The following is a 16,374-nucleotide window of genomic DNA, read 5'->3' as shown; positions in this document are numbered from 1 at the left end:
TTTGGCACGTTGAGGCCCCAGACCAACTTGATATTGCAAACTTTGTTGTCAGGCTTTCAGCATTTGATTTTTTTCAGCACCTTATTATAACTTAATCAGAGAGATTGTTTTCTGCGGCATTGTCTGGAAGCATATAGAGAATGCCCCCCTACTCCCCAAAATAATGTGTTATTGATAATTTAATGGTACTTAGGAAAGATAAACCAGTTATCAAATACTGGCTTATTTAAATAGTGTCGTACATGTAATTTTGTGTCAGCTCACCAAATTCATAAAGTTTATACTGTATTTGTATAGCTTTTCTTTTAAAGACAACTTTTGTTTTCTTTTAATTAAATAGGTCCTACCTTAAATAAATCTGAAAGGAAAAATCAAAACTGACTATACAGTGGTCTCCCCTTATCCACAGTTACACTTTAGTTACCTGTTTTAACTCTGGTTCAAAAACATTAAATGGAAAATTCCAGAAATAATAAGTTTTATAATTTTTAAATTATAAATTTGCCGGAAGCCGGTCCATCCTTGCTGCTTGACACAGTCACTGCAGGAAAGAAACATCTGCACAGCATATGTTTCAAGGGACCTGGCGTATATAGCATACTGTTCTTAATATGTTTGCTCCCCTTAGCGCTGTGTGTTTTAACCAAGGTCACCTCTCTGAGAAAGGTTGTTTCCCCAGGTAGGAATTTTTCCCTGAAGTCAGGGAGGGGATGCCTCTCCTAGAAAGGTTGTTTCCCCAGGTAGGAATTTTTCCCTGAAGTCAGGGAGGGGATGAAACTCCTTAACTAAGTGCCAGGCAGGTAGTTAATCACTACAAACAATCATGCTTAAGCTACATAATCTTTACTCCCTGGAATGGAGATAAGAAACGCCCTAACCTTTGTAATAGAAATTGACAGGATTAAAATCAACTGGTATAAATATGGATGTAACAAAACAATAAACAGCAGAACCTCTCTGGAGATCGAGACCAGAACTTGGCTGGAGATCCTGGCTAGGCTGCTGATCAACTGAACGCTGTCTCCGTGTCATTCCTTCTTCGCCGACTCCGTCTACGCCTTTGGGAACCCCTGGACCTGCTGGGGTTGGACCCCGGCATAAATTTATGGTTTGATTTTAAATTTATAAATTTTAAAATTTCAGAAATAATAGTAAGTTCTTAGGTTTTAAATTTTGTTCCATTATGGGTATCGGGATGAAATTGCACACCATCCTGCTCAATCCCTTTGACCAGTGTCTCTGTGCTGTATGTGCTCCCTGCCTTTAGACATTTAGTTGCTTTTTCAGTGATCACATCAGTCTTTCATGGTATTGTAGTTGTGTTTAAGTAGCCCTTATTTTACTTACTAATGGCCACAAAGCTCGAAAGCAGTTATACTGGCAATTGGGATATGCCAAAAGAGATATGCCACAATGCTTCCTTTAAGTGAAAAGGTGAAAGTTTTTGACTTACAAAGAAAAGAAAAAAAAATGTATATGTCCAGGTTGCTAAGGTCAATGGTAAAAACAAATCTATTCATGAAATTGTGAAGAAAGAAAAAGGAATTTGTGTAAATTTTGCTGTCCCATCTCAAACTGCAAAAGTTACAGCCACAGTGCACGGTAAGTGTTTATTTAGTTAAGTTAAAAAGTCACTAAATCTGTGGGTGGAAAACATGAACAAAAAATGTTCCAATTGATAACAAAAATGTGTGCACCAGGAAACATGAGACTGTGTGAAGATTTAAGCAAGGGATCCCCTGAAACGAATGACACCAAGCCGTTTACTGCAAGTTAAGGGTTGGTTACAATAAGATATTTTGATAGAGACTATATTTACATAATTTTTATTACAGTGCATTGATAGAATTATTCTTTTTTTAATTGTTATTGTTATTGTTGGTCTCTTATTGTTCCTAATTGATTTATATGTTAAACTTTATTATAGATATGTATGTATAGGAAAAACATAATTCAGACAGTCTCCAACTTATCATGGTTTGACTTAAGGATTTTTTGACTGTATAGTGGTTTGAAAGCTGTCCACATTTAGTAGAAACTGTACTTGGAATTTTGAACTCTGATCTTTTCCTGGGCTAGCAATATGCGGTACAATGTTCTCATGATGCTGGGAAGTGGCACTGAGCTGCAGTTCCCAGTCAGGCACTCCATCATAGAGTAAACACCAATACTCTACAGTGTACTGTGTTATCAGCATTTTTTAGATACTGTGTTCTGAGTATGAGTAGACTTGTTTAAGCTGTGATGTTCAGTTGGTTAGGTGTATAAAATGCACTTTCAAGTTAGGATATTTTTGATTTGTGATGGGCTTATGGGGTCATAACTTTGTCATAAGTTGAAGAGCATCTGTCTGAATTGGGTTTGTTACTATCCATGGTTTCAGGCATCTGCTGGGGATCTTGGAACATATCCCCCATGAGTAACTGGGGCACTACATTTAAAAGAAATAGAATTCAGCTCTAGCCAGTTTGGCTCAGTGAATAGAGCATCGGCCTTCGAACCAAAGGATCCAGATTTGATTCCAGTCAAGGGCACGTACCTTGGTTGCAGGCTCTTCCCCTGCCCCAGCCCTGGATAGGGCTCAGGCAGGAGGCAACCAGTCGATGTGTTCCTCTCACATCAGTGTTTCTCTCTGTCTTTCCCTCTCCCTAAAAATCAATGAATCAGTGAAAAATATCCTCGAGTGAGGGTTAACAACAACAAAAATGTAATTCAGTAAGACACACTTTATTGTTATTAATTATATATCAAAATGACTTTCCTGAAGAACATTTGACAACAGTTAAAAATGATCTCAGGATTGAAATAAATGTGTGTATTTTCTTTTCCCATTTAATTTCACAGCATTTTAATTTTTTATACTGAAATCTAATGAGAAACAAGATGTCATAATGGAGAGAGCAATAGGTGCAGAAGAAAGCTGGATCTGCAGTGATGCCAGAGTGCAATTGAAAAGGAAGAGATTAAATGTGCTTGACACATAAGAAAACAAATAGGTCGCCATATGGTTAAGATCACAAATTGTTTCTATTTTCTATTTAATATCAGGGCAAGAAAGATGAGAAATCATCAGCATAATGATTAAAATTGGCAGTCATCCTAAAAGAAACAAATGTATAGTGTGATTATAAAATTTAGAACAATTATAAAATTGGATAAAATTACTGGGGAAAACCCAAATCTTGAAAATTAACTTTGGTAAACTCAGAACCCTTTATGCTCAGTACTGAAATGACTAGACAATTTTAATGCCCTGGGGAGTAACATAGAACTATTGTAAACTCATTAGTGAAACAAGCTCAGGGTAGTAAAAGGATTAATAATGTTCTGAAAACTAGTGAAGGTAATAGTCTTGCTACAAAAAGAAAACAGAAAGTGAAAATCATTGTATGGGAAAGCATTTATGGGATTATATATCTTCAAGAGAACTTGCAAAAGTAATCCTGTTTTATTTTTGCTATTCCTGACATTCTGTTAATTTAGATGCAGAGAATCTGTAAAATACTGGTGAGATGAGTAATTAATTGCTAGATCCTCAAGTTGAAAGATTACCTAATGAAAAAAATCTAAAAATCCTTAGTCTATTTTAGCTACTGAAAAAAGTAATTGATGGATTACCAAAATACATGTTTATTTCTATCTTTGTTATTAGTTTGATTTCAGGAGAATGTAAAGGAGAAGTAAGAAATGTTAAGTACTTTATGTTCAAATGGAAAATAGACATTGGCTGTAATAAAAAGTTACTGATGTTTAAGTTTTATCAAACAGAAGTGATTCCATCACCGCTTTACAAAGATTTCTGCCTTTCTAGGTTCATCAGTTTAAGTTCCCAAACCTTCTAAACATTTAAGTTTTGGTTTTAAAATTCTGATTTCATTTCTACATTTCAAAACTAGCTTTCTCTTCCTTATAGGCTGAAAAAGAAAATCCAGGACTCACACAAGACATCATAATGAAAATTTTAGAGAAAAAAAGTGTAGAAGTTAACTTCACAGAATCACTTCTTCGAATGGCAGCTGATGATGTAGAAGGTAATCAGAAAGAGTCTTGTTTAGTTTTCTTACAGTTGTTGAAAAGCACTTCTTCCAAATCTTTATTGCTTGACAAAAGGTTCTAGCTCCTCTTTTCCCTCTCCTCCTTCTCTTCTTTTTCTTGTTATTAGTATTGTGATAATATTGGGGTGCGGGGCCTATAAAATAGAAAAGTACTTCTTGTTTTCTGTTTTATATTTGTCAGATTCAGATTTAATTACTTGAAGTAAAGTGTTTGTTTATGTTGTACACTTTAACTTTTCCCCTTGTGAATATGTTTGATGAGTTCTGGTTTTGCCAAAAGATGACTCTGTGGAATGTTGTTGTTTTTTTTAATTTTGTGTTGACTTGATGCAAAAATCAGTGTGAATTAATGAGGGTTTTTTCTAACTTTAGTGTTTTATTCAACCACAGATTTGAGAGGACAATATAATAACCATTCTTTCTCATTTTTTGCTTTTTAAATAATCAGAAATGGGTTTCTCTTAAATTTAGTACCCATTTTCCCACTAATTAAGAAAAAATAGAATTTACCATCTTTAGTGAGGGAGAAAAAAAGGAAATATTTTAACTGATTCCATAATTTATAAGAAAGTCCTCATCATTATTCTACACTTGCACATTTCCGGTCTGTTAGGCCAGGTTGTATTGGTTGGTAGGGTTGTAATGTTTCCAAGTCTACAATGAATCTACTAGTAATGTTTTTGCCTAAACCAGCTCTGATTAAACTTCCTTTCTAAGTTTACTCTTCTGTGATCCAACCCTTGTGTTGAATTTTTGGTAGTGTTTTCTGGTGTGTGTTTTTTAAGTGAGATTTCAAGAACGTGCTGAAGACTTTAGTAGGTTGTTTGGGTTTTGGTATAATGAGACATTGTGTATTCAATATAGAGATTTTGGTTAAGCTCATCTTCCCCATTGGCAGGTACATATCGCCATCATATTTGTCATGAACGTCATTAAGATTTTCTTGAGAAATGTATCTTCAGGGGCTTGATCAATTTGATTAAGACTCCCTTTTAATTTTATTTATTTATTTTTATTTCATGGGCTTTCTATTTATCCCAAATTGAAAATGTTTAGTCTTTCATCTTCTGTTATCATACTTCGTAGGAGCCCTGTTATTACCAAACTAAGTTGATCTCTTTACAAATTCTGCTTTTGCAACCTTGTCTTTCCTGGTTATCTGGCCTTTCTACTCCCCTCCTTCACCCTCTTAACCAACATTGGGAGTTTGTAGACTTGCATTTGACAGGGAGTTGCCTGATGCTTTTTATTATGCATTTATTTTATCAGAGTATATGATTGAACGACCAGAGCCAGAATTCCAAGACCTAAACGAAAAGGCACGGGCACTTAAACAGATTCTCAGTAAGATCCCAGATGAGATCAATGACAGGGTGAGGTTTCTGCAGACAATCAAGTAAGCAACTTCTTGTTTTTGTTCTTTTCTCAAGCACTTCATAGGAACCTCTCATTCTAGATATTTCATTTTAGTATGACATAAATGTTAAATTAAAATATTAATTTGAAATAAATTTGGAGTTTTTAAATGATACATCTTTATTAACTTCTAAGCTGTGGCATTTCATTTCAGAATACAGTAACATTTGTTTAGAGTGTTTAATTTTAAAACTGAATGGAATGTACAGAAATTGAAATATAGTTTAAACTACACAAAACATGGAAAAATTAAATGTCAGACTAAAGTGAATAAAGAAGTTTTGGATAAATTATACAGCTTAATAACAAAGGATACCATTGTTTTTATTTTAGAAATGGCACAAGTCATTAGGATAAGTCATGTACTCTTTGTGCATAGAAAACAGAAATCTTGGAATAATTGCAGTCACGCTGTTAACCTGTTGGTGAAATCACAGCTAGAAATTGCTAGAAAGGAAAGATTTAGTGATTGCATGAAATTTCATATTATTAAAGAATTTAGGAAGGCTCACTTGGAATAAATATTAACATTTCTCAGAAATGGTATCCTTTGTAATTTACATTGCAAAATGCTATTTTAACTAGTTCGGGCACCTCTTTTGAGTGATACAGAGGGAGAAGTATGTCCCATTTTAGAAAATGTTCATGATGGGTGCCCAACCCAGCTATCAAGGAATGTCCCTTGCTTCAGTCTTCTAATTGAGGACCGGAAGGTATGATAAAGGCTTCATTGACTAGCCAAAATCTGTGCAATGGGATACAAACCCTAAGGTAAATATTTTGCCATTAGTGAGAAGCCCCAACTTCCTTAAACTATTTTTAATATGTGAAGAAGGAAGACAATCAACTGTTTATGGATTTTTAATTTGGTATAAAGTAAACATGTTTGGTCCATAAAAGGATAAATTGTCAATGATCTCAAACACAGCTGTTTAAAAAACTTACTTCTACAATTTTCTAATAATTAAGTTTAAAATTGTTTTGATGATGTGTACTACACTTCTGTGAAGATTTGACGTTCTTAAAATAATATTTTCAGCAAATTTTGCTTCAGGTCATTCAAGTAGAGATTTACAGAATCAATATTATATTAATAATATTAATCACTTATATAGAACTTACATGCTAACCACTTTTTAAAGTACTTTATAACATACTAACTTATTACAAAGCCCTGTAATAGATGAGGAAATTGAGGCATCAGAAATTAAATAACTTTTCCAAGTTCACAGAGCTGGTAAGACGGGAGAGCCTGGTTTGAAACCAAGTAGACTGACTCCAGGGTCTTCTCTGCTGCTTCCCTATTACAGATTCACAGTGTTGATCTAATTTGGTAATTGAATGAAAAGTTTCTATTGTTTGGAAGAAGTTTGATAAAAGACATATTATATAGAATGCCAGTAGGTGAGAGGGAGAACGATGTTGTCATTGTAGCCAGGATAGAAGTGACTGACCCGGAGTCCTTATCCTGCTATTTTGACTCCCTCTCTCCCCCTGTGGAATCCCTGAAGCATCTGTTAAACCCAGTCTGGCCCCAGAGAGATACAGTTTGAAAACCACTTTATTAGCAGCTGCATTTTAATCGTAAGGATGTTGAGATCAAGAGCCTAAGACTCTTGTCCATAGTCACTGACACAGACTGAATTAAGGGTCTTGTCTCTCATTTACGGAACAATAGTAATACTTCAGTTCTGGAGAGTACTCTGCACAACTGAATTAATATTATTGGCAATTAAAATTTATATTTTAAACGTTTTAGGGATAATTTGCCATGGAATGTTTGTTGATAATATGTTTTTATTTCTAAGACTAATCAACAATGTATGAATTAGCATACATAGCTAAAGCTGCAATTATTTGTATTACTGATCTGATAGAGAGAAAGATAGATTTTGATATGTTATTACCACTGTTACATTAACAAATTGGTGGTTAAAAGTTTTAGCAACATGAAAATGGTTTATCCTTTAGGCCACACATATTGTGTACTTATTATCTTTCTTTTCAAATATTCTACTTTCTCATATTTAAGGTAGTTATGCTCTTTATTCATTTATTTTAGCAGTATTTTTCAGTAAGTATGTATGAAATACCTACTATACTAAGTACTGTACATGTTATAGGTTATACCAGAGTAGAAAGAACATCCTGTCAGCTAATAAATAACCAGATAATTCTGTATGTGTTAGCAGAATTAGGTTTGAATCTCCACTTCAATATTTAGCTTTGTGACCTTGGATAAGATGCTTAGATTCTATATTTCTAGTTTCTGCCTGTGAAGATGAGGGTAATAGTTGTGAGAATGGAAAGAAATAGCATCTACCGACAGCACATTCTGGCATTGTGAAGTAAGGTTTGTTTATTTCAATTTCTCTCTATGGAGTTGATTAGGAAAAATGATCCAGCAAACAAATATTTTAAAGTACTTTTGATTAATGAATGTTTCTGTTTGATTACATTTGAGCTTATGCAAATATTTTATAAAATTAATTCATGGGATTCTTTTAAAAGTCTGACACATTCCAATTAATGGATGACTAGTAGAGACTTGTGATTTAATAGACCAGAACGCTATGCATTTATCTATTTACTCATTATAATCTCCATTTGCATATTCATAGGCAAAATGTTCGCCATGGTTTGGTTTCCATGATAGCTTCAAATTAGCTTTTCCAGAACTGACCTGTCTAGAGCAAACATACAGCATAGGAAATTCCTTCCTTTAGAGTGTTTGCATAAACATACACAAATTAGGGTGATGTGATTAGAAACTCTGTTATTCTGTGCAATTTTTTGATAGGATGTATGTTTATATTTCATCTGATGCCTGTTGTCCTCTCTTTTAGTATTATGTTTCCCCAAAGTTGCCCCTCTTAATAGCTGCAAATACTTGTGTGTCCCTTATCATAGAAACCATTAACTCAGCATATAATTATACTATAGTTCTTTTACCCTCAAGTTTTCCCTAGTTCTTTAATTAAAGTATTGTATGTTTTGTGTGTGTGTGTGTGTGTGTGTGTGTGTGTGTGTGTGTGAGAGAGGCGGAGGGGGGGGGGGGCCTGTGGGGACTTTCTCTTCTTGGAGCCAAACCCTCAGGTATTTGCTAATATAATTTAGCTTCCTTGGTTCCATAAAAGAAAATGTTCTATGAACATACAGATGACATAATATTTAACATAAACAGCTGTAGGTTATTTTAGAGAAGGCCAGGCCTAAGGATAAACAGCCTAGTTCTCTATAAAGTGCTGTGGCGAATAATAGATCAAACCTTAGCTCTAGATTCTGAGTTCCTACAAAGTGGCTTCTAAACCAGGTTTATCAGCAGAATCACCTGGGGACCTTTTTTTTTTTTTTTTCATTTTCTTTTAAAGCACAGATTCCCAATATTTATTAGTAGGATGGAGTACTGTTCACTAAACCCACCCTTCCCTTCTCTGCCCCTGCCATTTTTTTTTCTCTTAGGTGAGGGAGCGAGCTGCCAATTTCAGAACTGCTCTTTTGACCTATGGAATGCAGCTATTATCATTGTACATGGAACATATGTTCATGTTGATTAGCACTGAATGTACATTTTTATTCTTTTTAGTAAAATTTTAAAGTATATCACAAAGTATGGCTGTGTGTAAACAGTTCTCTGATCACTGTAATCTGCTGCATTACATTTTGTTTTAAATAGGTTCATTGTGAATTTAAAGAATCATCCATATGCAGAGATTTGACATTTTTTACTTGTGGAAACTGTAATTTTTCTCACATAATAGGATGGTCATGTGACTCCGTTTTACTAAGCATAGGTGGACTTACAGCCATCACAGCAATATAGCAGAATTCAACTTGCTTAAACCTACAAATGCAATAACAGTTATATAACTTAAAACTGTTTTTACTAAACTAGAGGCAAAAACACGAGTCCACAAATGTCATTTATATGTAAAATTCTTCATTTTATTTGAACATGTAATGTTTTAATGTTTCAGCCTGAGGCTGATGTTTGACATCAGGATGTAATAAGTAAGTATTTATTGAAATGCCATTACTACTTTAGAATAGGCGAAAATATATTTCTTCATTCCAAAATCCTATCTACAACTTTTAGAATTTCCACATGCTGATTTACTAGAAATATGCTGTGAAACACACACCTGTCCAGAAAGCTGGACAGTCTGCACACTGAACCTTCTTTTTTCTTTAATAGCAAAGCAGAAAGATTGTTATAGGTGTAAAATAACTGAAATCTGACATTTGTGATTAAAAAGTCAATGATAAAGCTATATTTGGGATAGTCTGGATGTATATCTTACTAATTCATATCTTCACACTTGGATTGCATTTGAACAGCAAAGAGAATGGATGTGAAGAAGAGAAGGCTTGCCTTAGAGAATATGAGACTACTTATAAATGCAGAATTATGTTAAGTTCAGTTTGACCAAGAAAGATTGCTTTAAGCTAGAATATGAAAAGAGCATAGATATAAAATAGAGGAAGAGTTCAGAAAAAAACGGTACATGAATAGGAAGGATAGTCAAAAAAATATTTCTTCTCTTAAGGGGAGGAAGATATTGATGCATAGATAGGGTCTCCCCTAAAAATGTATACACACTTTGAATGATTATAAAGTCAGTGTTTATTAACATACAGTTCATTTTCAAAATTTAAAATAATCTATAGAAATGATTAATTTTTTGTTTTGTTTTTTGTCAACACCGTTTTCAAACTGATGACCATTCTGGTCCAAGCACTGCTGATAACGAGAAGCAATGGAATCGCAAACATCAAGAATCATTTTGTTTGGTATTTGTGTGCCCTCAGTTTGTCAACTATTGCCAGTTTTGGACAGTAAACTTCATCTTTTATGTATCCCCATAAAATAGTCTAATGGATAAATTTTCTTTGTCAAAGCTTCGTCTAGCTTCACCCATTATTTCAAATTAGTTAAACTTGAAAAGGAGTGAAAATTAAGTGAGTTATCAGCATTTAAAGTGTGTATACAGCCTTTGGCGGACACCTGAAGGATGATTGCTGGAAAGGTTAAGGTAGAAAAATAATCTGATATTGTCTCTCCCAGAAATTTAAGTATACTTTAAATACATAAATATAGGTTTGGAAGGGACGGATACGTGGTTGTTAGAAAGAGGTAAATGTTTCAAGAGAAGAGCTATGTCTGAGGAGGAAATATTTCAAAACAAATTATTAGGTATGTAACTGGGAGTGTTGGTAAATATAGAAATGAGTTACATGTAATAGCAAAATTTCATATAATTGTTCATGAGATAGAAAAACAGTATGTGGTAACAAAGTCAGCTATATTAGAGAAAGGAAAAATTATAACTGGAAAAGATGAGAGGCAGAGGCATATTCTTTTGAATTTAAGTCAATAATACTGAAAGAAATGTTAATAATTTGGGAAAGTTGATGTGGAATGTGTGGTCAGCAGTGCAGAAGTCAGGATCACAGAAGGGTACATGCTAAAACCCCCACTCAATCAGCCAGTCAGATGTTTGCTCTTGACATAGTGTTAGTATGGTAATTACAGTGTGGTTAGTAATTCTTAAAAAGACATATACAGAAAAAAAAGGGGCACGTGTAATGCTTTCAACAATAAAGATTCTTTAAAAATATATATACAAACTTCTTTCAAATGTAACTGATTTTAAGAAGATTCTTTTTTTCTTAACTCACAGGGATATTGCTAGTGCAATAAAAGAACTTCTTGATACAGTGAATAATGTCTTCAAGAAATATCAATACCAGAACCGCAGGGTAAGTTTACTAGAAGCCATCCTAGATGTTAGTTTGCACCTAGTTATTTTATTGAATTAAATACTAAGATGGTTTGATTACTGGGAATAACCTCCTATCTTTGACTTTGGGCTTTTGTGTCATTTCTCTTTTCTTATTTAGCATTTTTTTCTTAATTGTTTTTGTTGTCTGTAGGCACTTGAACACCAAAAGAAAGAATTTGTAAAGTACTCCAAAAGTTTCAGTGATACTCTGAAAACCTATTTTAAAGATGGCAAGTAAGTACTTTTACTTATCATCCTTCTCTTTTAAAATTAAATCATATGGTTTGTATTATACTAAGACCATATAAATTAAAGTCTTTTTACTGTAGTGCCAAGGTCAGAAAAAGGTCTACCAACTACTAACTGTTAAAATAAAAAGTGAATGGTGATAATCCAGCCATACCAGTCTAGGACAGGAGTTGGCAGACCTTTTTCTGAAAGGGGCCAGATAGCAAATATTTTGACTTGGTGAGCTCTTTGCAATTGCCCACCTCACCTGTGCTGTTGTAGTGCAAAGGCAGCCATGGAAACAAGTGGGCATTATAGCCATGTTCTAATAAAACTTTATTTATAGACACTGAAATTTTCAGTCACTCATCACATATTATTTTGATTTTTTCTTAATTTTACCATTTTTAAAAACATAAACGTAATTCTTAGCCTGCATTCCATACAGAAACAAGGTGAGATTTGACTTCTTGGCCCAACATTTTTAGTAGCATCAGAATCCCCTGGAGGGCTTGTTAAAGCACAAATCGCTTTTGGGTTCCACCCCCAGATTTCTCATTGTCTAGGATGGATCCAAGAATTTGCATTTATTTCTAAGTTGTTCCCAGATGATAGATAGTGATATGTTAGGTCTGTTGAGAGCTGCTGCACTAAAGTTAAAACAATGGTTCTTAGTCCTGTTTGCACATTAGATTTCCCTGATTTCAGTTTTTAAAAATCCTAGTGCCTTGGCTCCACCCACCTTCAGAGATTCTGACTCAGTTGGCTTAGAGTGGGACCAGGTTTTAGGAGTTGTATACAAGTGTACTAGGTGACTTCACAGTGCTGCAAAGGTTGTGATTCATTGTCCTGGCAGGAGAGACACTTTCACAGGAAGTATACTGAAAAGGTAAATGGCTTGTTATTTTTCAATTTATATACAGTTGGCTGTTAAACACCCCAGAAAACCAAATATTTTATGTGTTTTTACCTATAGATATGTACATAAAAGGTATAGGTGTTGCAGAGGCCATGTGTTCTGTGGCATTGAACCTGATAGAGAATTTTTGTATCAAGTAAAATTCAGAAAATTTTGTTGACAAAACCATTTTCTAACTGTTTAAAATTAGAAAAATAGTGACTACTTCAGCTATAGTTGGCATGACCTACCATGCTATCCTATAGAAGTTTTAAAATCCCTATATCTGTGCCAAATTATTGAATATTATTGTAATAAAATTTAAAAATAATAAGATAGTATATTAGAATGGTCTTGATTTTTAAAGCTATATTTTATAGTTCAAATAGATCAAAATATTTACATTTATATTATGAATTTAAAATACTGAGCTAAAGTATTAGTGGTTTTTTGTTGTTCCATATTACTATTCAGGTTGTCTCAGGGAAATGCCCCTTCATGATTTAGTTTAATAAGCTGGCAGGTGTGTTCTGAAAATAAACTTGCATCTGTTTTTCCTTCATCTCTGCTAAGCCCAAATAACCAGAAAACACATTAAAAGAATAATTTACATCTTGGGATCATTATTTCTGTTTCTAACTAATTAAGAACTGTCACGGAAAAAGCACGTTGAAAGATAGAAATTCATTTAGAGCCTAATTTTCATTAATCTGAAATGATTTACTTTCAATTTTTTAACAGTTCTAACAGGCATATAGATTATTTAGGCTTCCTGCCACTACTTTTTCTCCATTCAGCAGCTTCTTTAAATTACAATTAGTTGTGTATGATTAATGTGCCATTAGTTTTGTACCTGTTTCCTCAAACTGAAAGTTATTACAACAGCCTGATCTTTGATCTGTCTTTCAATAGAGGGATGAATTTGCATTGATTCAACTAATTCGTTGGGGTCCCTCTTTTTTGATAAATGTCTAAGATGAAGATAAAATCTTTAGCTATGCAATTAAAAGCCTGATAAGGCCACATGGTGGGACAAGGGCATCGGCTCTGTCCTCTAGTTGCATGAGGATGGGTTGATAGGAAATGTGGTACAGCACAACATATTTTTAAGAACATATATGTTGTCAGCTCCAAAATATTGAAACTGCATGATTATTTTGTTTTAAAAGTAGATTAATTCTAAAAGCAGTTTAGAATTCTCAGATTTGTTTTTTTGAAAGAAGGTATGAGAGATTGGGGTGAATCATATTTGAAAGTAATTAGGTTTTTCTTTAGTATTTATAATGCCCATTGCCATATAGATTTTGAGACTGAGTGTAATATTTAATGCAGATTTTAATTTGGTAACTTCTATGAACCACAGCGGGAAACTACATTTGAGTCAGTTATTTGTTCGACTTATAGATGAACCCTGGTGGTTCAGAAGCCATCATTAGCAGCCCACCAACACCTAATTACCAACCAGAACCACTAGGGGGCAGTAATTCCTAGATAGTTTCAAATGATTGAGTTCCATTCAATTCCAATCTGGAATAAAATTTATGATACTACGTACTTTCTCGACCTTTTTTCTTCTAAATTGATTTCATTGCTACTGTTATTGGGTGGGGTTAGTATAAATATTTTTAAAGAATGAGTTTTTTGGATAAAATTAATGCTTGTTCTTTTTTTTTTTTTTTCTTCAAACAGGGCAATAAACGTGTTCATGAGTGCCAACCGACTAATTCATCAAACCAACTTGATACTTCAGACCTTCAAAACTGTGGCCTGAAAGTTGTATATGTTAAGAGATGTACTTCTCAGTGGCAGTATTGAACTGCCTTTATCTGTAAATTTTAAAGTTTGACTGTATAAATTATCAGTCCCTCCTGAAGGGATCTAATCCAGGATGTTGAATGGGATTATTGCCATCTTACACCATATTTTTGTAAAATGTAGCTTAATCATAATCTCACACTGAAGATTTTGCATCACTTTTGCTATTATCATTCTTTTAAGAATTATAAGCCAAAAGAATTTACGCCTTAATGTGTCATTATATAACATTCCTTAAAAGAATTGTAAATATTGGTGTTTGTTTCTGACATTTTAACTTGAAAGCGATATGCTGCAAGATAATGTATTTAACAATATTTGGTGGCAAATATTCAATAAATAGTTTACATCTGTTAAACATTTCTTTACTTGAAAAAGTTGATATATATATATGTAATATAAATATATAACCATAAGACCAAGATTACTTGGGTTAATGTCTAAAGAACTTTTAATGGGAGCTTGTCAGCAGTTTATCAAATAATTTAGCAGCAAGAATTTTTATTTTTTTGTCCTTAATCACTCTGGGCAAAAAGTAGTCAATGGAAATATTTTTTTATTTATATAGGGTACTGACTATTTTTCCAGCCTGTTTTAAGAGACATATGAGCGAGATGTCAATTTATAGTGTTTTCACGCTATGATGCCACTTTTTGAACTCTGACAATGTAAAATTAAGTATTTCTTGTGTGCTAGGCCCTAATAAGCTTTGCGCCTTTTCCCCAAGAATAGCCACAACTAATAGTAATTTGAAGCTATACCAGTGCTCATTGGTTTGAAATTGTCATGAGTGTTAATATTATTTACTCTCTTTAAATATATATATAGTTTTATTTCACCATAGAGAAGTATTAAGGAAATTATGTATCAAATATTCATGTAAATAAGCATTTTCATTTTTCAGTTATGAAATAAAGGAAAAATTAGAATTTGTTTATTTTTTATAAAGATTTTAAATGTTAAACTACATTTCTGTTGGCAGTACAATTTTTTTGCTATAATGAATTTAGTTACTTTTTAAATTTTTCTTCTTTTTCAAAAAGATTTTAAAAGAACTGCTATCATTGGCAATAGAAAAGGAATAAATTGTCCTGTTAGATGTAAACAGAAAATATGTGGAAAGAAGCAAAACAACAGACTACTGGATGAAATCTCATAATTTATGGACATTTTATTGAATTGATGTTGTTTTTTTTCTTCCAAGCCAGTAAAAAGAATAGAATTGGTTATTTTAATACTATTTGTTTTTTACATAAAACTATTATTTACTCTTAGAAGTAGATGGGTGGTCATTTGCAAAATAGATATGAGTATATGAAAATAACATGTAATTTTTTTATCAGACTTTTCTAACATAAACCAGTACTTCCTCCTGTTGTCTTTACCTCTTTAACAGAACAAATTAGCTACCATGCCACAGCTTATCTGTTTTCATAAGCCTTCTATCTTTTTTTCCACTGTCCAATATCTCCGTCTTTGTTTTTCATGAAACTTACCTCGAGAAAGGAGACTTATTCTCGGGATAGCTCAGTTTCTTACGTAATCTTGGTGGGGAAAGGCCAATGTGGTCCTAGTCAGATACTTTTCCAGAGAACAGAAAAGTGGCTCCCAAGGAAAGGAAGACAAGGAGACCTTGATCACCTTCTCTGTGGGAAGCACTATTCTAAGTACATTAATTCTCTTAATAGTCCTGTGATTTATCTGTCTGCCTAATAGTTATAGGAGCTGGTACCAGCTGGAGCCAGGGCTTGAATTCAGTGTTTATCTCCAGACTCCATGCTCTTTTCACCACACTGTACTTCATCCATTGGCAAAAATGGACCTTGTTTAGAATATTGAATCTGTAACACAAAGCTGACAGGCTCTCCTTGATCCACATGGAAGTGGAAAAAACTAGGATAAGGCTTTTTTATAAATCTAAATTTGGTTTTGAAGGGTCATTCTTTGGTGATAATGGCTATTTTTTGGATGTTCAAAATGTCCCCTCACACTTTCTTGAAAGAAAATGATATAATCGTAGGTGGTAGGGTTGTTTTTTTGAATGATTGCATTTTAATAACCTTATCAGGCAAAGCATGAGATTGGCAACCCAATATCAATCCCTTCTTTTTTTTTTAACTTTTTATGGAAATGACTTTATCTTTTAAGTATATGTATGTGTGTGTGTGTGTGTGTGTGT

At 33.5% G+C, this 16,374-nt stretch overlaps 1 protein-coding gene across 1 annotated transcript in view; it reads left to right on the top strand.

The window, feature by feature from the left end:
- The window catches only part of PDCD10 (programmed cell death 10), a 47,369-nt gene extending 32,271 nt beyond the window's left edge, over positions 1-15,098 (top strand). Inside the window, exons 4-8 of the mRNA XM_081085921.1 lie at positions 3,914-4,031; positions 5,325-5,451; positions 11,153-11,231; positions 11,406-11,488; positions 14,070-15,098. Of these exons, the coding sequence (XP_080942047.1) occupies positions 3,914-4,031; positions 5,325-5,451; positions 11,153-11,231; positions 11,406-11,488; positions 14,070-14,151 (489 nt within the window). The 3' untranslated portion in view covers positions 14,152-15,098. The remainder of the gene's footprint in view (positions 1-3,913; positions 4,032-5,324; positions 5,452-11,152; positions 11,232-11,405; positions 11,489-14,069) is intronic.
- The last annotated feature ends 1,276 nt before the right edge of the window (positions 15,099-16,374 follow it).

This window comes from Myotis nattereri, assembly GCF_964212035.1.
Source record: "Myotis nattereri genome assembly, chromosome: 3".
NCBI classification, from domain to species: Eukaryota; Metazoa; Chordata; class Mammalia; order Chiroptera; family Vespertilionidae; genus Myotis; species Myotis nattereri.
The sequence above is the reverse complement of the archived record's forward strand: the minus strand, read 5'-3'. Positions and strand labels throughout refer to the sequence as shown.